This window comes from Myotis myotis, unplaced genomic scaffold (assembly GCF_014108235.1).
Source record: "Myotis myotis isolate mMyoMyo1 unplaced genomic scaffold, mMyoMyo1.p scaffold_m19_p_20, whole genome shotgun sequence".
Classification (NCBI taxonomy): domain Eukaryota; kingdom Metazoa; phylum Chordata; class Mammalia; order Chiroptera; family Vespertilionidae; genus Myotis; species Myotis myotis.
Genome location: NW_023416325.1, coordinates 16,986,828 through 17,010,303, shown reverse-complemented (window position 1 = coordinate 17,010,303; position 23,476 = coordinate 16,986,828). Strand labels below are relative to the sequence as shown.

Sequence of the window (23,476 nt, the reverse complement as noted above, 5' to 3'; positions counted from 1 at the left end):
CCTTCCCGTTCTCTTGTGCCGGGTCCGCATGGCTGCAGGTACGCGCCCGGCGGCCCGACCGCGGTCCCGACCTGCCATGGCCCAGCGGAGGAAAAAGAAGGGGCTTCGGAAGCGCCGGGACGCGGCCTCCCACGCCCGCAGCAGCGACTCGGAGGACGGCGAGTTTGAGGTCCAGGCGGAAGATGACACCCGGGCGCAGAAGGTGGGAGCGCGCGGCTGGGACACACGTTGGAGCCCAACCCCCGGCTCCGTGGGCGCCCCGCGGCCGCAGTTCCCCCGGCTGAGGAGTGGGCACTTCCCAGGGTGGGGAGAGGCCGGCTGGCAGGGGATCGGGGTCAGGACCGCCGGTCTGACCCGGGTCCTGGCGGCCGGAGCCACCGCGTTCCGAAGGCTGGGGCCTGCGGGCCTTCCTGGTCGGCTCTTTGGTTGCCCGCTTCTCATTGGCTACTTCCTCATTAGGGGGCGGGCCCTAGTTCCCATTCGTCCAATGAAAAGTGCAGGTGCTGAAGCTCTGACTTGGAGAGTTTAGGGGGGTTCTTTTGAGAGGTTGAATTAAGGGGAGGCCGAGGCCCGTAGATTGGGGCAGTGATGCCCCCAAACCTCTGGGGAATTAATAGTAATAAATTAAACCTGGGTTTGTTGACCGCCTACTATGTGCCAGGCTCCGTGCTAAGAGCTTTACCAGCCTTATCATTTAATCATCACACCACCCTGTGAGCTATGTATTGTCATCCCATTTGCCAGAGGAGGAAACTGAGGCCGAGATTGGTAAAAGAACTGGACCAAAACCTCACAGTTTGTGAGCGGGAGAGCCGGGATTCAAACCCGGGACTGTCTGGTTTCGGAGCCTGTGCTGTTTCTACTACTGAATGCCAGCTGTATGCAAATGGGAAGGGAGGGCAGTAGCCCCTTATTTCCCACAGCACCGTGCCCAGCCGGTGCCTGGCACAGAATAGCTTTGGGTAAGTAGATGAGTGAGTGTTTATGTGAAGAGAGGCCTACGCTTCTCCAAGGCCGGCACCAGACTTTATCCCAGTTTCCCCAGCCTAGCTAAAGCCTGGCACACAGTAGGTGCACCGTAAACGCGGAGAAACTGCTAAAGGGAATGAACAGGAGGTCAGAGTACCACATGCCAAAGAGGAGCCCATGTATGTGGTTCAGACTAGGGCTCTGCCCTGGCTCTGCCCTGGCTCTGCCCTGTACAGGCTGTGGGATAGTGAAGAAGTTGCTTAACCTCTCTGAGCCACATCTGCAGAAGACAGCGGTTTCCCCTTGTGCAGAAGGCTGATGATTACATGTGCCTCACAGACCTGGAAAGGAGTGAATGACATGTTTATATGCTCTGTCGTGCAGTAGAATGCTGGGCCCTGGTGTGTTCCAGGACTTGGTTGTTATGTGCCCAGAAGAGGGATTGGCAAACTTTTCCTCCAGGGACCACGTGGTAAATATTTTAGGCTTTGTGGGGCCCTATAAGGTCACCGTCTTTTTTGTTGGATTTTTTGACAGTCTTTTAAAATGTATGTGACCACTCTTAGCTCACAGGCTATACTAGACAGGCTGCAGCCCTGCCTAGATGGTGCAGGGACCATAGAGGGCCACAGTGGGAGGAACACACTCCGATCCCCCCACTTGCTGTCTGTGTGATCCTGGGCGGGTCACGTCACCCCTCTGTGCCTCAGTTTCCTTCTGTGTAAGATGACAAAGTAATAGTACCCACTTCCCAGGGTTGTCGTAGGGTTAAGTGCGTTAACCTATGTGAATGCAGCAGCACCTGGCTTGGGGTAAGAGCCATGTGAGCACTAATCGTTACAGTGAACTAGCGGTCCATACCTGTTATTTCTGAGAGGGAGGGGACAGCCCTGTAATCTGAGAGGGCTCCCCGGAGGAGGCATCTGGGTTAGCTGTGCTGGGACTAAGGGGTCTTGGATGGGCAGAGAGGAGGCAGGCACAAGAGAGACCAGAGTTGGGTAAGGGTGATGGGTCAGAAAGCGGATTAAGGAGTGGAGGGCAGAGCATCTTAGAAAAGTCTAGTTGTGATGGGCTCTCTAGAGTTAATTTCCAGGGCTTGGAATGACAGGCCCGGATGATGATGATGATGATATCGCCATCTCTGTGCTGGGCACTGTTCTGAGCTTCGCGCTTACCTGTTTAGTCTTCACAACACCCTGTGAGGCAGATGCTCTTGTCACCCGTTTCCCAGATGTGGGAACACAGGCTCCGGGAAGATTAAGTCCCTTGTGTGGGGTCTCCCAGCTGGCAAGTGACAGAGTTGGGACTGAAACCAGGCTGTGTGTCAGCAGAGCCCGCTCTCTGCCCTCCGCCCTGTCCTGGCCCGTCAAAGGGGAGCCCTGTAGCAGGCACGTCTCGTGATCTGGCAGGGGAGTCATTGACTAGAAAGGGGTGCAGACCAGCTGCAGGACAGCCCCCCTCCCTGCCCAGTGGTCTGATGGTACCTGGAGTGATGCTGCCTCTCTGCTCCTCCCTCCAGCTGGGACCTGGCCGACCCCTGCCCACCTTCCCCACCTCGGAATGCACCTCGGACGTGGAGCCGGACACGCGGGAGATGGTTCGAGCCCAGAACAAGAAGAAGAAGAAGTCGGGAGGCTTCCAGTCCATGGGTGGGTGCTCCAGGCATCTGGGGAAATTGGGGGAGGCGGGTAGCAGCAGGGGGTCACCACGCCCTCTGAGCTCTGCTCTGGGCCCAGCACTGGTAGGTATTGGGCAAACTGAGGCAGCAGACACTGTCTCAGAGCCAGTCAGGGCCTCATGGGGGCAGCGGTCTTGACACAATGAGAGAACAGTTAGAGCAGGACTCAGGGCGATGCGGTGCAGGAACAGGCAAAGACATTGGGGGATTTAGTGCCTGACAATAGCATTTTAGAGCAGCGGGGAAAGATGCGATAGTCGTGTGCGTGGGGCTCCCTCCACCCCGGTCGTTCCCGTGTCTTTCCCAGGCTTGAGCTACCCGGTGTTCAAAGGCATCATGAAGAAAGGTTATAAGGTGCCAACGCCCATCCAGAGGAAGGTATGCGGCGGGCAGGGCTGGTGGGGTTGGGAGGAGGGGATGAGGGACTTGGCTTCTCTCAGCCCCTTGATAGACACCCCTCGTCCCAGCTGCCACATCTACTGTCCCTCTTATTCTGAAGCCCCACAAGCCTGCCTGTTCCACAGGTCGGGGAGGTTGGCCCAGCAGAGAGGAGACGCGGCCCTGTGCCTCTTTGCCATTTAAGGCTGTTCCTTGCTGAGGCTGCGCAGTGAGGAACAGTGGTCAGGGAGGGTAGAGTCTGGCTTCATCTGAAGATGGATGTTCAAACCCTGGAAAGAGTTGGGGGTGGTGAGCTGCTCGTCCCTGGAGGTGTGCAAACGAGCGTTGTCAAAAATGGGATCAGGGCTGGGAGACAGGCCCCTTCCCCCCACTGAGGTCCCCTAGTTCCACTGGGAACTCGAAGCTCCGGTGCAGGAGCTGACCACCCCCTCCCCTCCCCATTCGTCTCCAGACCATCCCCGTGATCCTGGATGGCAAAGACATGGTGGCCATGGCCCGGACGGGCAGTGGCAAGACAGCCTGCTTCCTTATCCCCATGTTTGAGCGGCTCAAGACCCGCAGTGCTCAGTCGGGGGCCCGTGCCCTCATTCTCTCGCCCACCCGGGAGCTGGCCCTGCAGACCATGAAGTTCACCAAGGAGGTGTGTTGGGGTTGCAGAGGGGGGAGGGGAGAGGAGAGGGGGACAGGCGGTGGGGAGGGCAGGGAGAGGCAGGCTGAGTCACCTCCCCCTTACCCTCTCTCAATCTTTCTCTGTCTCTCCCCACAGCTGGGCAAGTTCACCGGCCTCAAGACTGCCCTGATCCTGGGTGGGGACAAGTAAGAACCCTCTTGCCCCTGGCCCCGGTCACCCACACCCCCATCCCTGTGCAAGCGCACCCCATGCCTCCAGGGTATCAGAGTGTAGGTGCCTGTGTGGCTTATTAACAATAGCAAGTTCTTGGCACATTCTAAAAAATAGGACTGATGCTTGTGAAGAATTAGGGAAACATGCAGTAACATACGAGAAGGAATTTCCCACACGAGCACTGTGAAGGTTCTGGGGCTCCTGAAAGACAGCTGGTGGCATCCGGGTCACCCACCCGGTAGCTCAGATGTCTGTTTTAATGTGCGTACGTGTGGGTTGTTTAAAGCAGAATGTGCAAAAATCAAAGCATGTTTGTAATAGCTCAGATTTGCAAAATGTATTTTTCCTGATGTGCTGGTACCATCCTTCTGAAGTGGCAGGCATGACACCTGTTTACAGGTGAGCACGCTGAGGCGGTGGTGGGCCCAGAGCTGTGCAGTGGTTTGGTAGTACCGCTCAGATGAGAACTCTGGTCCCCTGCTGTGCCCCCTCCCCCTTCCACAGGCCTCCCTCCCAGGACAGCCCCCTCCTTGCTCTCAGTGTCACTGTCACCAGTCACTCAGTTCTGCGTGTTTTGCTGTCCAGGGCTCTTTGCCTACATTATAAAGTATTATCTCTAGTTATTGTGAGCAGTGCCTCCCAGGCTAGGCCTGGCCCGGAATTCTGGCTCCTACAGGTGTCCCAGGGGACGACTAAGTTAGGGATGTGTGTGCTCAAAAGGTTTAAGAATAAGCACAGAGAGATCCCAGAAACTGGATTCGAGGTGCAGCTGGCAGTTCCAGGGGTAGTTGCTAGGAGGCTGTGGGTGAAAGGCAACTTTGTTGCCTCTGGAGATAGAGAATGAGGTGGGTTGTGAGGCCGAGCCCACTCTTTGGGGAACTCTTTGTTGTGTGAGTCCTTTTGTATGTGTGAACCTGTATCTCTTGTCAGGGCAGGGCCTTTGCCTAGGACAGCAGTTCTCAACCTGTGGGTCGCGACCCCTTTGGGGGTCGAAAGACGCTTTCACAGGGGTCGCCTAAGACCATCAGAAAACACATATATAATTACATATTGTTTTTGTGATTAATCACTATGCTTTAATGATGTTCAGTTTGTAATAATGAAAATACATCCTGCGTATCAGATATTTACATTACGATTCATAACAGTAGCAAAATTACAGTTATGAAGTAGCAACAAAAATAATTTTATGGTTGGGGGTCACCACAACACGAGGAACTGTATTAAAGGGTCGCGGCATCAGGAAGGTTGAGAACCATTGGCCTAGGGTGTCAGCAGTAGCCTTTCCCCAGTGGCAAGTCTGGGGTCAGGGAGTGGGGCTCACCGGGTATTTGGTGTGGGAAGGGACAGGGACTGGACAGAGACCTGTTCTATCGAGCTGACTCCTGCCCTTCTCCCTAGAATGGAAGACCAGTTTTCAGCCCTGCATGAAAACCCTGACATGTGAGTTTGCATTGGGGGTCACGCTCTGGGGTCCCTTCCCAGATGGCCAACGTCTGGGGAGTGAGAGGAGGGCTCTGCTGGTGGCCCTGGGTGACCTGGCCTGCACACCCCTTCCAGAATCATTGCCACCCCTGGCCGCCTGATGCATGTGGCTGTGGAGATGAACCTGAAGCTGCAGAGTGTGGAGTACGTGGTATTTGACGAGGCTGACAGGTAAGGCTGCAGGTACACCCCTCGCAGTGTCCAGGTTGGCCGAGGCTGGGAAATCGGAGGGAGGTGCGGTTGCTGGGAGGAAGGGCTCTGCCAGGAGACCTGTGTACCGGGATCACCGTTAGAAAAAGTAGCACGAAGTTGAGAACACAGGCGGGATCAGATCCCAGCTGCGTGAACTTGGACAAATCACTGAGGGTCTTGGGGGCCTGGGGGGCCTCGCCTGCAGAGTGGGGATAAAATAGCATGTGCCTCCCAGAATGCCGTGAGGACTCGGGAGCCGATATCTGTAAAGTACTCAGAACGGTGCCTGACCCAGAGCGAGGGCTGCTGTCATTTATTTCAATGCGAATTTGTAGGAAACAGGTCAGACCAGACCCAAGATTTCAAGGTCATTATTGCTTAGAATGAAGTTGTCAGACAGAAAAATCGAGGCAAACACCGACCACATGGGAGAAGTGTGGTGGGGGAGAGGGTGGCTGAAGGTGGGAACTCCCTGGAGGAAGCCCCTCTCCTGACCGTCCTGCCCTCTGCCCCCTGCCCTCCGCCCTCCCAGGCTCTTTGAAATGGGGTTTGCAGAGCAGCTGCAGGAGATCATCAGCCGCCTCCCGGGGGGCCACCAGACGCTCCTGTTCTCGGCCACGCTGCCCAAGATGCTGGTGGAGTTCGCCCGGGCCGGTGCGTGAGCTCGGTGGGGGCCGGGGCCCGGGGCCTCGTCCTCCCGTGACTCAACCCCCACTCCCCTCTGCCCACCGCAGGCCTCACGGAGCCCGTGCTCATTCGGCTGGATGTGGACGCCAAGCTCAACGAGCAGCTCAAGGTGAGGTGTGCCTGTGCCCCTGGCCAGGCCTCTGCAGGGCCCTGAGAGCCACACCCTCACGGCCCCTCTCCCGGCAGACCTCCTTCTTCCTGGTGCGGGAGGACACCAAGGCCGCCGTGCTCCTCCACCTGCTGCGCAGTGTGGTGCGGCCCCAGGACCAGACGGTGGTGTTTGTGGCCACGAAGCACCACGCGGAGTACCTCAGCGAGGTGAGCGGGCCTGGCTGGCTGAGGGAGACGGCCCCTGGGCGCCTGCACCTTCATTAGCTCGGGCTGCAGTTCCGTGTGCAGACACCAGAGGGCAGCACCAGAGCGGGACACGGGCCTGCCAGGGCTTAGGACTTTAATGAACTCCCCGGTACTCAGTTACCCACTCATGGCCAGTCCTGACTCATCTGTTGCTACCCCCTCCACCCGTTATGTTGAAGTATTCTCCCAGCCGTGCTATCACTTTTGTGTACATTTTCCCATATGTTTCGTTTTTTAAAAATGAGGCGTGGCCTGCCTGCAGTGAGCTATGTACAGGGCCCAATTCTCCGTGAGCACCTGGATGAGTTTTTCCATATGACAGCATGGGGTCCTGTGCCCCAAAGGCTGCTGGGGCCCCTCCCTGGTCAGCCACACCTGGGGTCTGTTTTCTGAGGACACACTTCACTGGGTTTCCTTAACTTGTCATACATTTAACGGCGCTTCCTCCTCGCGTGCAGCTGCTGGGGTCTCTGATGAATGAGACTGAAAGAGTAATTCTCAAAGAGCAGTTAACACTCACGGTGCTTCTGTGTTCTGGGCCGGGTTCTCAGCACTGTGTTAACACACTGAATCCTTCTGACGAAGCTACAGAGCAGGACCAATTCTCCCCATTCTATAGACAAGGAAAATGAAGGCACAAAGAGGTTAGGTCACTTGCCCGAGGTCGTGCAGCTCCTTAGTGGGAGAGTCAGGATGAGGCTTACACCAGGCCATGGCACCCGCTGTGGCCCAGACTCTCTCTCCTACCAGCTCCTCACCCCTCTCCCTCTCCCCTCCCGGCCTGGCTCCGAGCAGCTGCTGACGACCCAGCGGGTGAGCTGCGCCCACATCTACAGTGCCCTGGACCAGACGGCCCGCAAGATCAACCTGGCCAAGTTCACCCACGGCAAGTGCTCCACCCTCATCGTGACGGACCTGGCGGCCCGGGGCCTGGACATCCCGCTGCTGGACAACGTCATCAACTTCAGCTTCCCAGCCAAGGGCAAGCTCTTCCTGCACCGCGTGGGTGAGGAGCCGGCGGGCGCTGAGCCCCGGTGGGAGCTGAGGGCGCAGGGCGCGACTCCCGCCCTTCCGGTGGGGAACCCGGCCCAGGGGTCTGACCTATAAGTGAGGACCTGGTGGTGGTGGGCCGGCACGATTCTCATGGGTGCCTCACGGCTCCAAGGGGGCGATTCTCCACTCTCTGGACTCTGCCCTGGGCGCCCCTGTCTTTTCTGTCGTGCTCCTTGGTGACGTGCTCCCTCAGCCCCCTCCTCCCCGAAGTCCTCTCAGTAACGCTGCCCTGGGAGCTCCTCTCCTGGGGACCTGTGCCCCCTCAGGGTTGGGCAGGTGGGAGTTGTGCTAAAGCTTGACCACCTCCTCCGCAGGTCGTGTGGCCCGGGCTGGTCGAAGTGGCACCGCCTACTCCTTGGTGGCCCCAGATGAGGTCCCCTACCTGCTGGACCTGCACCTGTTCCTGGGCCGCGCCCTCACCCTCTCCCGCCCCCACGAGGAGCCCTCAGGTGAGTGGAGGCCGGGGCGGGGCTGAGGTCCTCCGTGGAGTTCTTCACGTGGGCGAGGGACAGAGCTGTCCCCTCTGGTAGGGGGTGGGGCTGGATTTGACCCCAGGAGATCCCCGTACGGTCACCCTCGGTATCCACGGTGGATTGGTTTCAGGACCCCCTCAGATACAAAAATCCGCGATGCTTAAGTTCCTTATATTAAATGACATATTTGCATATAACCTACACACATCCTCCCTAACATTAAATCATTCCTAGTTACGTATAGTAATAGAATGTGAATGCTATGCAGCATGCCGGCAGCCACGGGGGTGATTCTGTGATTCGGGGCCAGGGTGGGAGGCCGGGCCATGGGCAGGTGGGCCGGCGGCAGACCGATGACCGGGCTCCGTGTGTGGTGGCAGGTGCGGTCGGTGTGGACGGCGTGCTGGGCCGGGTGCCACAGAGCGTGGTGGACGACGAGGACTGCGGCCTGCGGAACACCCTGGAGGCGTCGCTGGAGCTGCGGGGCCTGGGCCGTGTGGCCGACAATGCCCAGCAGCAGTACGTGCGCTCGCGGCCGGCGCCCTCGCCAGAGTCCATCAAGCGGGCCAAGGAGCTGGACCTCGCGGGGCTGGGCCTGCACCCCCTCTTCAGTGAGTCCCCATGCAGGGCAGGGCAGGGCAGGGGTGGTGGGCAGGCCCTGCAGAGCCGGCCCTGGCCTCACGCCTCCCTCCCCGCCAGGCTCGCGCTTCCAGGAGGAGGAGCTGCAGCGGCTGAGGCTGGTGGACAGCATCAAGCAGTACCGCTCGCGGGCGGTGAGTGAGGGCCAGGGGGCCCCCAGCAGGGATTCCATTTGAGCTCAAAGCTTCTGAAACTGTATCTCTAGCCCTGTTGGCATCTCTAGAGATGCCCCTGGTTCTGGAACCATTCCTGCTGGTCACGGCAGGTTCCCGTGTGGCACCCATTTCCTTCCACTTACTGATGGGCAGCCTGAGGCTCACAGGAGTGACTTGCCCGAGGCCTGGTAGAGGCCTGAGGAGCTGGCTTCCCATTGCCTTTCATCTCCTCTTGACGCCCTCTGAGCACCCCATTTGGTACCTAGGGGACAAGCCTGCCAGCCAACCAACCTCAGGGAAAAGGATTTGAGTGTCACGGTTGAGAGCACTGGTTTCAGAGCCAGCTGGGTCTGGGCTGAAATCCCAGCTGTGGCTCGTCCCAGCTGTGTGACCTTGGGCTGGTTACTTGCCCTCTCTGGGCTCCCTTTCTGGTTGTGAAAGGCAGATAATGAGAGAGCCCTCCCGGAAGGGTTGGAAGGACTTGGGGAGGAATGCCATAGGGAGCCCACCAGGCTGGTGAGGGAGGAGTTGTGGGGAGGAGAGGCCAGTGGGTGAAGGACTAGGGTGTCATCTCCACAGACCATCTTTGAGATCAACGCCTCCAGCCGGGACCCGAGCAGCCAGGTGATGCGGGCCAAGCGGCAGAAGGACAGCAAGGCCATCGCCAGCTTCCAGCAGGGGCGGCAGGAGCGGCAGGAGGGCCTGGCTAGCACAGCCCGAAGCTGCCCAGCACGGCAGGCGGAGCAGCCTGGGAAGGAGGAGGAAGAGGAGGCGGGAGAGAGTGTGGAGGTACACACCCCACCGGGGGGTCTGGGGTCTGGGCTGGGTCAGAAGCTGGGCCTTAGTGCCAGAGGCAGGGCTGGGGGACCACAGAGGTGTCCTGTTCACCTGGTGGGCAGGGTCCTGGGCCTGCTCATGCTCCCCTCTTACATTTGATTTGGATGGGGGTTCAGTAGCCAAAACATAACAGCTGAGAACCCCGGACTCGTCCCTAACACAGAGAGGGGCAGGGCCTGGCCTGGTCACACAGCCGGGAGATTAAGCTGGGATGGAACACGGGTCCCTCCTTGGTTGGCACCTCAGCCCCCCAGCCCCCATCTGTCCTGACCCTGCTGGTGCTTAAGGTGGGGCGAGCTGCATGTGCAGAGGAGGAAATGGCAACCCCAAGCCGGACTGGTGTTGGGGGGCAGGTGGGCTCCCAGGGGCTGCAGGTGTGACTGGGCCTTGGTCTGCCAGGACGTCTTCACAGAGGTCGTGGGCCGGAAGCGGCAGCAGCCAGGGCCTGAGCGGGGAGCCAAGAGGCGGAAGGAGGAGGCCCGGCAGCGGGACCAGGATTTCTATGTCCCCTATCGGCCCAAGGACTTCGACAGTGAACGGGGGTGAGCAGCCAGCTGGAGCGTGTGTGTGTGGTGTATACATGTGTGTATGTGTGTGGTCTATATATGTGCATGTGTGTGTGTGTGGTGTATGTGTGTATGCACGGTGTACATATATGTGTGTGGTGTGTGTACGTGTGTGTGGTGTACATGTGTGGGTGTGTGGTGTATGTGTATGTACATGTGTGGGTGTGGTATATATACGTGCGTGGGTGTGGTGTGGGTGTGGTGTATATGTGTGCATGTGTGTGGTGTATGTGTATGTCCATGTGTGGTGTGTATATATATGTGTGTGGTATGTGTGTGTGTGTGTGTGTGTGTGTGTGTGTGTACGTGCATGTGTGGTGTGTATATTTGTATGTATGTGCGCGTGCGTGGTGTGTGTGTGTGGTGTACATATGTGTACATGTGCATGTGGTGTACGTATGTGCGTGTGCGGTGTGTATGTGCGTGGGTGTGGTGTATGTGTGTGGTGTGCGGTGCATGTGTGTGTGTGCGGTGTATATGTGCATGTGTGTGTACATGTGTGTGTTGTATATATGTGCGTGTGTGTACATGTGTGTGGGGTGTGTGTGTGGCAAGTGGGGCCTGATGGGCCCCCATCAACCCTGTTGTGTCTCCCCACCGCCCTCTGCAGCCTGAGCGTTGGTGGGGACGGGGGCGCCTTTGAGCAGCAGGTGGCTGGCGCTGTCCTGGACCTGATGGGGGACGAGGCCCAGAACCTGACCAGGGGCCGGCAGCAGCTCAAGTGGTGAGTTGCGGGGAGCCGGTCCATCCTTGCTGTTTCAAGGGACCTGGCATATATGGCATACTGTTCTTAATATGTTTGCTCACCTTCTTGGCACTATGTGTTTTAACCAAGGTCACCTCTCTGAGAAAGGTTGTTTCCCCAGGTAGGGATTTTCCCCTGAAGTTAGGGAGGGAATAAAACCCCTTAACTAAGTGCCAGGCGGGTAATTAATCACTTTAACTACGAACAATCATGCTTAAGCTACATAATCTTTACTCCCTGGAATGGAGATTAGAAACGCCCTAACCTTTGGAATAGAGATTGATAGGATTGGAATCAACTGGTATAAATACAGATGTAACAAGACAACAGGACACAGAACCTAGACACAGAACCTAGAGACAGAAGAACTTCGCTGGAGAGAAAGATCCTGGACAGAAACTGGAAACAGAACCTAGAGACAGAACCTAGAGACAGAACATGGCAAAAGATCCTGGACAGAAACTGGCAACAGAACCTAGAGACAGAACCTGGCTACAGAACCTGGATAGAACATGGCAAGAGAACCTGACTAGAACCTGGTGACTGAACCTGGCTGGAGAACCTGGACAGAACCTGGCTGGAGAACCTAGCGAGGGAACATGGCTACAGAACCTGGCTGGAGAACCTACAGAACCTGGCTGGAGAACCTAGCAAGAGAACATGGACACAGAACCTGGCTGGAGATCCTGACCAGAACTTGGCTAGAGATCCTGGCTAGGCTGCTGATCAACTGAATGCTGTCTCTGTGTCATTCCTTCTTCGCCGACTCCGTCCACACCTTTGGGGACCCCTGGACCTGCTGGGGTCCAACCCCAGCAGTGAGTGAGCTCGCCAGTGCAGCCCTTCCATGCCCGCCTGTCTGCCACGTGGGCCCTACCCACTGGCATGTGACCCCCAGCCTGTCCTGACTCCCCTTTGATCCCTAGAGCAGGAAATACGCCACCCCATCCCCTCACTGCTCCTGCACAGCACGGATTACGATCTGTGACCCCCTCCTCCGGTCCCCATGTCATCGCACAATAAGGATGATGAACCCCACCCCACCCCCATTCAGCGCCTAGAAATGGCAGAGTAGGGGTTGGGAACCCTGTCCCTGACCGAGGCCCTCCAGTTTCCAGTGACCCACACACACTCTGCCTTTGAGACCTAGGCTACTAGGGAAAGGTGAGGAGGAGCCGGGGACAGGCCTTTATTGAGCACCTACTGCATGCCCGACATGGCCATGCTGCTTTTCTACAATCCTCCAACATCCCAGTGAGAGGGTCCGGGGAGGGAGGCCGCCCCAGGCCCCCTCCGTCCACAACAGCCCACCAACCTTCTCTGCTGCAGGGACCGGAAGAAGAAGCGGTTTGTGGGACAGTCCGGACAGGAGGACAAGAAGAAGATCAAGACAGAAAGTGGTCGCTACATCAGCAGCTCCTACAAGCGCGACCTGTATCCTGAGGGGCGGGGCTGAGTGGCACCTCCTGTAGGCGGGGCCTGTCTATGCTGGGGGGGCGGGGCTGAGTGGCACCTCCTGTAGGCGGGGCCTGTATCCTGGGGGGCGGGGCTGAGTGGCACCTCCTATAGGCGGGGCCTGTCTGCTGGGGGGCGGGGCTGAGTGGCACCTCCTGTAGGCGGGGCCTGTCTATGCTGGGGGGCGGGGCTGAGTGGCACCTCCTGTAGGCGGGGCCTGTCTGCTGGGGGGCGGGGCTGAGTGGCACCTCCTGTAGGCGGGGCCTGTCTGCTGGGGGGCGGGGCTGAGTGGCACCTCCTGTAGGCGGGGCCTGTCTGCTGGGGGGCGGGGCTGAGTGGCACCTCCTGTAGGCGGGGCCTGTCTATGCTGGGGGGCGGGGCCTTCTCCCAGCCCAGGGGTTTCCTGGGCTTCAGGATCCGCCAGCCGCCTCCTTAACACGCTTCCCAGCTACCAGAAGTGGAAGCAGAAACAGAAGATCGACGACCGCGACTCGGAGGAGGAAGGGCCATCGGACCGGCGAGGCCCAGAGCGAAGAGGCTGGAAGCGGGGCCGAGGCCAAGGTAGGATGCACCGCCACACGCACGTGGGCAAGTGGTATGCTTGGTCACCTGGGAACTTGGTCTTCTGATCCCTCCCGAGTCCCTCAACTGGTGACAGGCTAAGGGGGGTTTTAACGCCCTGTCTGCCAGAGCCTGCGCTGCACGATGGCACGTGGGCCAGCTGCCCTGCGTGCTGGGGCCTCAGGCTGCCCCTCGGGGCTTTGCTGTGCTCTGAAGGGAGGGGACGAGCCTGTCCCGTCCCCCCAAGCTTGCAGACAGAGGGCTCCGCTTGCCGTGTGGAGACAGGCTCTGCAAGACACTCGCCACTCAGGGCCTGGGTGCGGAGACAGAAGCCCACCTTACCGGCAGTGACTAGCCCTGGGCTACCCAGCTGCCTGCCACCCCCTGGGAACGGGAGCCTGGCACTATGTCCTGGGCTCTCAGTCACTGCTGGGTCCCCAGGGCCTGGCACAGAAGAGGCGCTCAGTCAGGCTTTGGTGACGTGTTAATAATCATAACAGTTACACGCAGGAGGCCCTTCCTCTGGGCTAGGCCTTGTTCTGGGCATTGTACACATTAAATCATTGACTCATGAGGACCCATGAGGAGGAAGGTGCTATTATTCATAATTCACCGAGGGGGAGACAGAGGCACAGAGAAGTGGCTTGCCCAGGTCTAAGAGGCCACAGCTGGGATTTGAACCCCGGAAGTCCTGGCTTGAGGTTCCAGACCTACCGTAGACGACTGTAGCCTTGTTAAGCACCTACTATGTGCCAGAGGCTGGGGCCACAGCAGTGAACACACATGGGAGTGGGGGCAGGGGAGCAGTCCGGGGGCTTCTGGGAGGAGGAGACATGGGGAATCAACCCAAAGGCTGAGCTCCCTGGATCCTTGTCTTGGCAGGTACCTCCCAGCCGCGCACCTCAGGCCCCCCCGCCGGCCGCGTGCGCTCAGAGCTCAAGACCAAGCAGCAGATCCTGAAGCAGAGGCGCCAAGCCCAGAAGATGCGCTTCCTGCAGCGCGGGGGCCTCAAGCAGCTCTCTGCCCGCAACCGGCGCCACGCCCGGGAGCTGCAGCAGGGCGCCTTCGGCCGGGGCGCGCCCGCCAAGAAGGGCAAGATGAGGAAGAGGATGTAAAGAGGATGGCCCAGCCCCGGCTCCTCCAGGCTCCAAGTGTGAACACCAGCACATGCTCCTGCGCGCCGCTATGTGCCTGGCCCCGTGCAGGGCGTTGGGGAGCTCCCTGCAGAACCGCCGCCCATGAGGAGTGCTGCAGGCCCCAGGGCAGCAGCTGCTCTGCTGACCCAGGGACGTGTGTGCAAGGTCTTGAAGGGTGCATAGGAGTTTGCGCCCTGAATTGGCGACTCGGCTCCTGCTGCTTCTGTGTGCTCTGGGTTCAGAGGTGGTGGTCACACAGGTCTGAGCCGTGAGTGCCGAAGGCCCAGTGATGTATCTTTAAGGTAATAAACCTTTCTTGAGCACCTCTGGTGGGCCAGGAGTGCCGTCCACTCTAGGAGTTGGAAGGGACAGGCCCAGGCACTGAAATCCCAGCTAGCGCGCCGGGTGAGTTGAGAGCGTGTGGGCAAGTCCCGTGGGATCCCCCGGGGACCCCCTGAGGTTGGGTGCTGTTGGTGTCCCCAGTTTGCAGAGGAAAATGAGGCTCAGAGGATGAGTTAGCTGTCGAAGGTGGGAGAACCCCAAAGCTGACAGTCGGTCCCCTTCCTCCTGCTGGGCCAGCCTCGCAGCTGGGAGGGAGGGGTGGGGGGTGACACAACAGGATGCAGGGTCTGGGCAGGGGCACAGCTGCTCCTCTGGCTGTGAAGGGGTTCACCCTGCCCCACCACACACCAAGCGGGCAGGACTGGCCAGGCCTCTGTCCTGCCCGAGGCCTGTGCTCCCGGGCCCGACTGGGTCCTGGAAGGTCAAGGGGAGCCTCCAGCAGCTGCATATCAAGCCGGGGAGGGGTCTTGTGAGCAGGTGCCTGGGAGTGGGTTTCGGCTCCTGAGACCCTCTTGCTGGTCCTATTGATTTTACTTGACTTAACCCAACACTCCCCTGGAATTTACCAGCATTTGCACCAGGCCCCATTACAAGCACCTGGCAAATACCTGCTTTTTAATGCCCCCAGCTGCCCTGGAGGAAGAACCCGGCCCCAGGCCAGGTGGTGGGGGTGGGGTGGGTGCCCCCATGTCGGCCACGAGTTCTGAGTGCTGGCTGTGTGCCCCTCGTGTTGTCCCGCCGCCATCTGAGTGGGCACGGCCTCCCATCTCCAGGTGAGAGCCATTCCGCCCCACCCCAGGAAATGTGTACCTTCTTTCCGGGAGGAGAAGCCCCTCGGGGGGCGCCCACTACTCACCAGGGTCGGGCTAGGGGGCCGCGGTCTCGGGCTCACTCTGGGGGAGGCTGGCCAGCACGGCAGAGAGGTCCAGGAGGAACAGCTTCACCTGGGGGTCCCCAGCAAGCCAGTCACACCCCAGCCCGTGTCCTGTGCCCACCCCCAATGTTGCAAGACCAGGGTCGGGTCGGGACCCTCTAAAAGACAGCAATGTTGGTGGTTCTGGGTTTTTTAAGGCCCAGTCTGCCTCTCAAACGATTCCCTAGCAGATGCCTTCGCAGTTGGGTACCACCTGCATTATAATTAAATTCTTACTTTCACCTCCATCAATTTATTTTCCCCCTTTAATTGGATCAGTCATATTTGTTGGCGTCTGGCTTACTCACTTTCTCCACGGGTGGCCCTCCTCTGCTTTGAGCTAATTCACTTACTGACACGGACTTAATGAGCACCCCTGGCTCCACAGCCAAGAACCAGTCACCCCGCAGACCTTCCCTTGGGCGCTCCCTTCACATGTTTCAATGAAATCAACGTCTGAGATGGAAACGATTCCAGCAAAGATGGGAAACGTTTGCCCTAACCGGTTTGGCTCAGTGGATAGAGCGTCGGCCTGCGGACTGAAGGGTCCCGGGTTCGATTCCGGTCAAGGGCATGTACCTTGGTTGCGGGCACATCCCCAGTGGGAGGTGTGCAGGAGGCAGCTGATCTATGTTTCCAACTCTCTATCCTTCTCCCTCTCCGTAGAAAATCAATAAAATATATTTAAAAAAGAAAAAGATGGGGAACGTTTAAGTCACCCTTTTCTGAAGTAGGAGGAACGAAAAATAGCTACAATGAAAACGAAACTGGCCCTAGCCGATTTGGCTCAGTGGATAGAGCATCGGCCAGCGGACTGAAGGGTCCCAGGTTCAATTCTAGTCAAGGGCACATGCCTGGGTTCCAGGCTCGATCCCCAGTAGGGGGTGTGCAGGAGGCAGCCGATCAGTGATTCTCACCATTGATGTTTCTATCTCTCCCTCTCCCTTCCTCTCTGAAATCAATAAAAGTATTTTTTTTAAAAAAAAACCACGAAATTGTTACCGAGTTTGGCCGGTTGCTGTTGCTGACAGGGTGAGTCCTAGGCCCCAGACCAGGGCGTGGAAGGCCTAGTTGCCCCCTGTTGGGATTAGAGTGTTGGTTGAAAAAGGACTGGCGTCTGCTGTCACTGCATATTGAGCCTCTGTCCCTCCTAGCGTCACCTGGGGGTGGACCTCGGTACCCGAGCCACACCAGGGAGAGCAGAGGCCCACAAAAACCCACCCAACGCAGGGCGTGGCACAAAGGTGGGCTCCGGGGCCCCAGTTCTTGCCGTTTGGTTGGAATCCTGGCCATGGGGGGCAGGGGTGGGGTGGGGGAAAGGAGTGCCTCTGTTTCCCCCACTCCTCAAGGGGGACATGCTCTGGGAACCCCCGGAAACAAGTGTCTCCAGAGTCAGAAGCCCCCTCCTCTGGCTGTAAACCTTGCAAACCTGAAAGCATAGAAAAATGGTGTGTGGTCCACAGTGACTCCTGTGAGGCCGCGATGCAGAGACCACTGCTCCACCCCACCCCGCCCTCGCCAGGGAAGCAAGGCCTGTCGGATGACTGCAAAGCGAATCTCGCCGGGCTGGAGTGGCTCAGCCGTTGAGCATCAACCTCTGAATCAGGAAGTCACGGTTTGATTCCCAATCAGGGCACATCCCCAGGTTGCTGATCCCCACAGCCGATTAATGATTCTCTCTCATCATTGATGTTTCTATCTCTCCCTTTCCCTTCCTCTCTGAAAGCAATAAAAAAAAATATTTTTAAAAAGCAAGTCTCAATCTCCTGGCTTTTATTGATGTCACTTGTTTGACTCTTGGCATAAATGCATGGAGTCGGTCCGTATACACCCTGGCCCTCCCGCATACGCAGGACACAGACCCAAGGGGCCGGACTTCCTTCCGACCACATGGCAGGTGACTCAGCACTAACCCCAACTGGGGGCCCAGGTGGCACTGAGCCCCTATCTGGTGCCTCTGATCAGAGGGCCAAGCTTAACCCAGAGGTGGGGTTTCAGGCGTGGGGGTGTGCCGAAGGCTTGGGGGCTGGAGGTGACAACAGGGGCGCTCACCTGCTCCAGCTGCCCCTCCGTGTCCTCGAGGTCCAGGGCAGGCGGCTGCCTGTGATGCTGGCACACCAACTGGAACAGGTTGAGCGCCGCCATCCTCACGCGGCCCAGGAGCAGCGTCTTCTCAGCGGCTGTGTTCTGGATCTGAACCCACTTGGATTCCTGGAGAACGCCCCGCCCGTCCCCATTAAGGTGTGATGGCTGGAGGAGGGCTGGGCCTCAGGCCCAGTATCCCCCCCCCCTACCTCCACCCCGCCCAGCCACGTACCCGTGAGCGCTCTCGAGGGGAGGAGGGCAGGCGACAGGCGTCCCGTGCCCTAAAGTGCTTTCTGATGCCAAACCTGGCGCTGCGGTAAGCATCGCCCCATCTGTTCTTATCAACCCTGGCGCTCTACCCCGCGGTGGGAGGCTGGGGTCCCGGCGCCCGCTGGGCCGTACCCAGTGCAGCGTGCGCTCCCGCGCCGCCTCCAGGCGCTCCAGCAACTGCGCGCGCTGCTGGCCCCGCCGGAGCAGCTCGTCCTGCCAGGCGTCCCGCAGCCGCTGCAGCCGCGCGCGCGCCTCCTCCAGCTCCGCCCGCCGCCGGCGCTCCGCGAGCCTCAGCGCGGCCAGCGTGTCCGCGAGGGCATCGAAGCGCGCCACCAGCTCGGGGACCTCCTGGAACTGGAATGGGGCCCGGAGGGGGACTCACCGGGCCTGCAGGCCCTGCCCTCCCCCTGCCACTCGGCTCTCCAGCGCCTCCGCAGCCCACCTGTGAAATGGGGGCATCACCGGCCGCTGCCCCTGAAGGGGAGATGGCTCCACCCCTCCGTTCAGCCATCTAAGCTCACTGCCTGCGACCAATATTCGTTCTGAGCGCCTGGGTCTCCCCCCTCCCGCGCCTGCCCGGGTGTCCTTTCTGAATCTCGGTTTCCCCATCTGTAAAATGGGGTTGACAATAACAGGACCCACTTCACGGGGCCTTGGGGAGAATTCAAGAACAAAGCGTGCCCCTGGCATACAGTTAGTGTTCAGTAAGTGGTGATCCCTGGCATACAGTCAGCGCCCCAGGAGTGCACCCTTTTAAAGCCGCCACTGAGGCCACTCCGCGCCGCACGGTGGCTCCGAGCCCCAAACTGCCTGCAGGGCACTCACCTCCGGCAGCCGCCCCAGCACCTGCTCCAGCAGCCGCGCGCCGGGCCCCAGGCGCTCCAGCCGGCGCTGCAGCCGCGCGCGCTCCCGCTGCAGATCGGCGAGCTGGGCCCGGAGCCGCAGCGCCTCGGCCTCCTGGCGGCCCGCGCGGTGTCGCTCCTCCGCCGCCCTCCGCATCCCGCGGCTACGTCGGGCCTCGGCGTCCTGGGGAGGAGGGATGAACCCGAGGCCAGGACGCTCAGGATTGGGCGCCTGCGGAGCGCGCCCCTTCCTCCCCGGCCCAGCATTAACTAGCACGTGCAGCCATGGATTGCAAACAGATGGCCCGCGGGCCAAACGCAGCCGGAATCTGATTTTGGTCCCTCACTCCTCCCCCACGGTTTTTTAAAAGCGTGAATGCGTCAGTTTTCCCACCACTCCCTTTGTATTAGTACACCAATTTAAAAAATATATACTATTTTGTATTGATTTCAGAGAGGAGGGAGAGGGAGAGAGAGAGATAGAAGCATCCATGATGAGAGAGAATCATTGATTGGCTGCCTCCTGCACGCCCCCTACGGGAGATTGAGACCAACACCAGGCATGTGCCCTGACCCGAAATCAAACCATGACCTCCTGGTTCAGAGGTCGATGCTCAATCACTGAGCCATGCCAGCCAGGCTAGTACACCCATTTTAAAAAATATTTAGCACATAAAAGTTTATTAAACAGTCTATTGATCTTAGACATGGGACATGTTAAATTTATAGAATGATTTTTAGAGAATTGACATTAAAATGATGACTCTTACCATCCATGAATTTGGATTTAGCCAACAGGTATTGAAGTCCCCAACTATAAGAGTACACCCGTTTTTAAACATTTCTGTGACATGTCTGGCCCCTAAGGATTGTGACTTTGTGACCCTGTGACCTGCCTCCCCCAGCAGGCCCCACCCACCTGCAAGAACTTGTCAAAGCGGAAAAAGGACCCCTTTAGCTCCTGCTTCTTCTGTTCCAACTGTTCCCGGCGCTGCATCAGGACTGCCATCCTGTTCTGGAACACCTGGCGTGTGAACATGGGTGTCTGTGTGTTTGGGGGTTCAAGTCACCCAGCGCCTTTAAGTTCACACTTAACTCCTCTCCTCTGTGGTCCCTGATCGTGTCGCTGTGCCCCTCCTCAAATCCACCCACAGCTCCCGCCAGCCGCAAGGAAGCCCAGGTGCCCTCCTGCACCCCCTGCGTGTCCGTGTCCCTGCCCTTTCTCAGGCCTCATCTCCCCCTCCCCCCTCTGACACCCTGTCTTCCGGCCACTTGGCCACCTGTGCTTTGTCCTTGCCTTCCAGTCTCTGTATATGCTGTTTCCTCTTTGTTTCTTCCTTCTCACACTGTCCCCCTTTGATGGATAAGCCAACTTGCCCTTCAGGAATCCCTAAGACACCACTTCCTCCAGGAAGCCCTCCTTGATCACCCTCATGTGGAAATAGGGGCTTTCTCTGGGCTCTTACAGTCCTTCTCAGTGCGTCCCCCTCCTAGCAGTCACCAGCTGTGTCCTTCTCTAGACTGTGAGCCCCTGAGGACAGGGACCATGGTGAGACCCCTATCCGGGCGAGTGCCCTGCACGTAGGTGCTCAGAGAACATTGATTGGCACCAACAACTGATCTCCTTGGATCCCCACTTGACAGGTGAGGAAACCAGGGCTCAGCATGGTGACATGACTTGTCTCAGGCCTGGGAGCTAATAAGTGGGCTCTAGGATTTCCCATTCCCCTGCTCATCACCATTTTTTTGGTCTGGGGTCCCCACAAGTCTCAGGACTACAGTGGGGGCTCACCTCCCTCTGGGCCCGCAGGCTCCGGTCCACATCCACCAGCTCCTGCCTCTTCTGCAGGAGACACAGCACCGGCAGGGAGTGGCTGGGATTCTGTTCCGGGATCTTCCTGGAGGGGCTCACGGAGGAGGTGGGGGTGAAGGAGGGAAGAGTCAGGGCCCCCATCTCCCCCCTAGTGCCTGAAATGCCCCCATTAGCCACCTACTGGATGTGGAATTCTTCATTCATTCATTCATTCATTCACAACAAATTGTACTGAGCACCTAGCAAATGCCAGGCACCATCACAGCACTGGGGCCCCTGCTGGGGACAAGACAGATAGAAAGCGGCCCTGCGGGAGCTGGCATCCCGGGGGCACACACACAGGAGATAAAGCTAATAAATAAGAAGAAGCAATGCCAGGACATGGTAGGTGCCAAGGTGACAAATCCTTCAGTGCGGAAGGGGGTCAAGAAGTCTCTCTGAGGAGGGCCAGAACCTTGGTGAGCGGAAGGGGCGGGAGGGAGGAGAGAGATGGGGGTTACAATCAGAGAAGTTGTGGGGGCCAGAGGGTGGCGAGGGTGGACTTTGGCCTTGACTGTGAGTGAGGTGGGCAGCGGGGAGGCTTCTGAGCAGAGGAGGGGTCCCCCTGGCCTCTGTGGGGGACAAAGACGATAGGAGGGGCAGGAGAGCTGCAGGAGACCGGTGACAGGGTGATGGGGTGACAGACGATGTGGTTCTGATCGGGCGGTTATAGTGCGGAGGGGAGGAGGGGCCGTTCTGGATACAGTTTGAGAGCTGAGCTGATGGGGTGATGAGGGAGGTGAGAGAGGAGTCCGTGCCCTGGCCGGTTTGGCTCAGTGTATGGAGCGTTGGCCTGCGGACTAAAGGGACCTGGATTTGATTCCTGTCAAGGGCACAGGCCCGAGTTGCAGGCTCTATCCCCAGTAGGGGCCGTGCAGGAGGGAGCTGGTCACTGATTCTCTCTCATCATTGATGTTCCTCTCTCTCTCTCTCTCTCTCTCTCTCTCTCTCTCTCTCTCTCTCTCTCTCTCCCTCCCTCCCTTCCCCTCCCTGCGGGCCCAGAAGGAGATGAGCACCCATTGTAGTCCTTTTATTGAAATCAATACAAATATATTTAAAAAAATAGAAAGAAAGGAGTTCGAGGTGAAGCTGGGACTAAGAGCTGGGAGGGTGTTGCTAATGGAAGAAGGCTGAGTGGGGGGAGGCGGCCAGGGGAGATCAGCTCCTTGCTGTGGCCAAGTTGAAACTGAAGACGCCTGTTAGAGCTCCGGGGAGGGGTCCAGCAGGCAGCCCCCTAGGGTCGGCTGTGTAGGGAGCAGGAGGGTTACACTGACTCCATTCGGCAAGCCTTTCCCAGCGCCGGTTCAGGGGAGACGCTGCCATTTTCAGAATCCAAGACGGCGGTTGGGACCCTCAGTCACTCCACGGAACAAACGCAGGCCTGGGACAGGCTTCCTCCACTCTCCCTTTAAAAATGCAGTTTGCAGGCATAGGGGGCAAAAGTTCATAGAAAAATTCCTTCCCACCTGGGTTCAAACCATTTAATCTCAGCTGGATGTCAGCTGGGGTGAGAAGCAAGGGGAGGTTAGAGACCTGGGCTGCTGACCCCCGCTCTGCTCTAACCAGCCCGGGGACGTCAGGGAAGTCCCTAGTTCTCTCCGAGCCTCAGTTGTTTTCATCTGTGAAATGGGGGCGATGATCTCCCACCGTGAACAGGCTGTGGAAGCCAGGATCCAGGACTTGGGAGGGAATGGGCCACCCACTCACTCTTGCCCTCCTTCCGGCCCTCCCTGCCACCCCGAGACACTCACATCGGCAGCTTGTCTTGCAAGGCCAGTCGGAAATCTCTCTCCCAGGACACGGCCATTCTCCTGGCGATTGCTGGGGCTTTCTTTCCACCTGGAGGGTTTCTGATGGAGGGTGGTGCAACAGCGTGTTCGGTACTCCCAGAAGGCAGCCACCAAGCAGGCCCTGGTTGCCCAGACAACCATCAACGCAACATTCCATTGCCTGGCTGAGGCCCGGGAAATCCACCCGGGGAGGGAGAGGGCGGGGCTGCTGGGAGGGCAGCAGCCTCTGCCCCTTCCGGGGGCTTTAACTCCCCGTCTAAATTGGGGTGCCAGAGGAGAGGACGTGGGTCCCTTGGCCAAGAATTCACCCCTCTTGGAGACCCATGTCTGGTCAGGCCTCTTCCTGGCTGGGTGGGATGGGACCTCGCTAACGTGGCTCTATGCTCAGATGTCTGCTATTATTGGGCACCCACTGTTGGCCAGGTCGTGGGTGGGGTCACTTACTCCCCTGCAAGGTGCCGAGGGCCTACCATGTTCCAGACCCTTGAGGGTCCACTTCCTTTGCTGGGGATGGGGCTCCCCTGGCCACGCCTCACGGAGGGAGCCCCGGGCCTGGCTAGGGAGCTAAAGAGGACCAGCTGGAGACCAGCTGGGAAGAGACCCGTGATCTGGATTTGGAGGCTGGGGGTAGGGGAGCAGCTGACGTGGTTTAGGCAATTACTGTGGGTCAGACACAGTGCTAAGTAATTCAGGTAGCCACACATCTAGGAGAACGACTTGTAAAAAACTGGCAGCACCAACTCCTGGCTATGGAGCCATCGGAACTCTCAAAAAGTAATTCAGTGTCGGATTTAATCCGTGAACAGCACTGCAGAGGTGGTATTAGGGGCAAGTACTCAGTAACATTACGAACACCCATGGATATGCCCCAGCCGGCTTGGCTCAGTGGATAGAGCGCGGGCCTGCGGACTGAAGGATCTCGGGTTCGATTCCGGTCAAGGGCACATGCCTGGGTTGTGGGCTCGATCCCCTCAGTAGGGGGCGTGCAGGAGGCACCCGATCAATGATTCTCTCTCCTCATTGATGTTTCTCTCTCTCTCTCCCTCTCTCAAATAAGTAAAAATATATTTAAAAAAAAAAACCCCACACAAACTCACGCATCCTCCCCACTTTAAAATTGTGAAAGTGGCTCTTAGTTAAAAAAAGAAAGA

The 23,476-nt window shown here is 58.4% G+C and overlaps 2 protein-coding genes across 5 annotated transcripts; one reads left to right on the top strand and one right to left on the bottom strand.

Annotated features, from left to right (window-relative positions):
- Window position 1: 1 nt before the first annotated feature.
- Window positions 2–15,198, top strand: DDX54 (DEAD-box helicase 54). Its single transcript, XM_036353575.1, has 20 exons — window positions 2–202; window positions 2,489–2,618; window positions 2,955–3,025; window positions 3,498–3,686; window positions 3,813–3,862; window positions 5,292–5,333; window positions 5,451–5,546; window positions 6,100–6,221; window positions 6,302–6,363; window positions 6,441–6,572; window positions 7,407–7,617; window positions 7,979–8,113; window positions 8,518–8,748; window positions 8,837–8,910; window positions 9,511–9,720; window positions 10,168–10,310; window positions 10,945–11,058; window positions 12,409–12,513; window positions 12,983–13,095; window positions 13,978–15,198. Exons 1-20 carry the CDS (start codon window positions 29–31, stop codon window positions 14,208–14,210), a joined length of 2,637 nt encoding a protein of 878 aa, XP_036209468.1. The 5' UTR covers window positions 2–28; the 3' UTR covers window positions 14,211–15,198.
- On the bottom strand, window positions 5,521–22,471 carry CFAP73 (cilia and flagella associated protein 73). Of its 4 annotated transcripts, XR_004974820.1 has the most exons (9): window positions 22,287–22,469; window positions 20,476–20,581; window positions 19,603–19,707; window positions 18,667–18,867; window positions 17,974–18,195; window positions 17,539–17,697; window positions 15,430–15,517; window positions 7,132–7,224; window positions 5,521–5,645 (listed from the first exon to the last, which is right to left on the bottom strand). XR_004974820.1 is itself a non-coding variant. In XM_036353578.1 (8 exons), the coding sequence occupies exons 1-7, from the start codon at window positions 22,340–22,342 to the stop codon at window positions 15,440–15,442; spliced, it is 927 nt and encodes a 308-aa protein (XP_036209471.1). In that variant the 5' UTR covers window positions 22,343–22,469; the 3' UTR covers window positions 5,538–5,645; window positions 15,430–15,439. The 4 variants fall into 4 exon arrangements, 2 of the variants coding, with proteins under 2 accessions (XP_036209471.1, XP_036209470.1); XM_036353578.1 differs by lacking the exon at window positions 7,132–7,224 and having other exon boundaries at window positions 5,538–5,645; XM_036353577.1 differs by lacking the exon at window positions 5,521–5,645 and having other exon boundaries at window positions 7,017–7,224.
- Window positions 22,472–23,476: the final 1,005 nt, after the last annotated feature.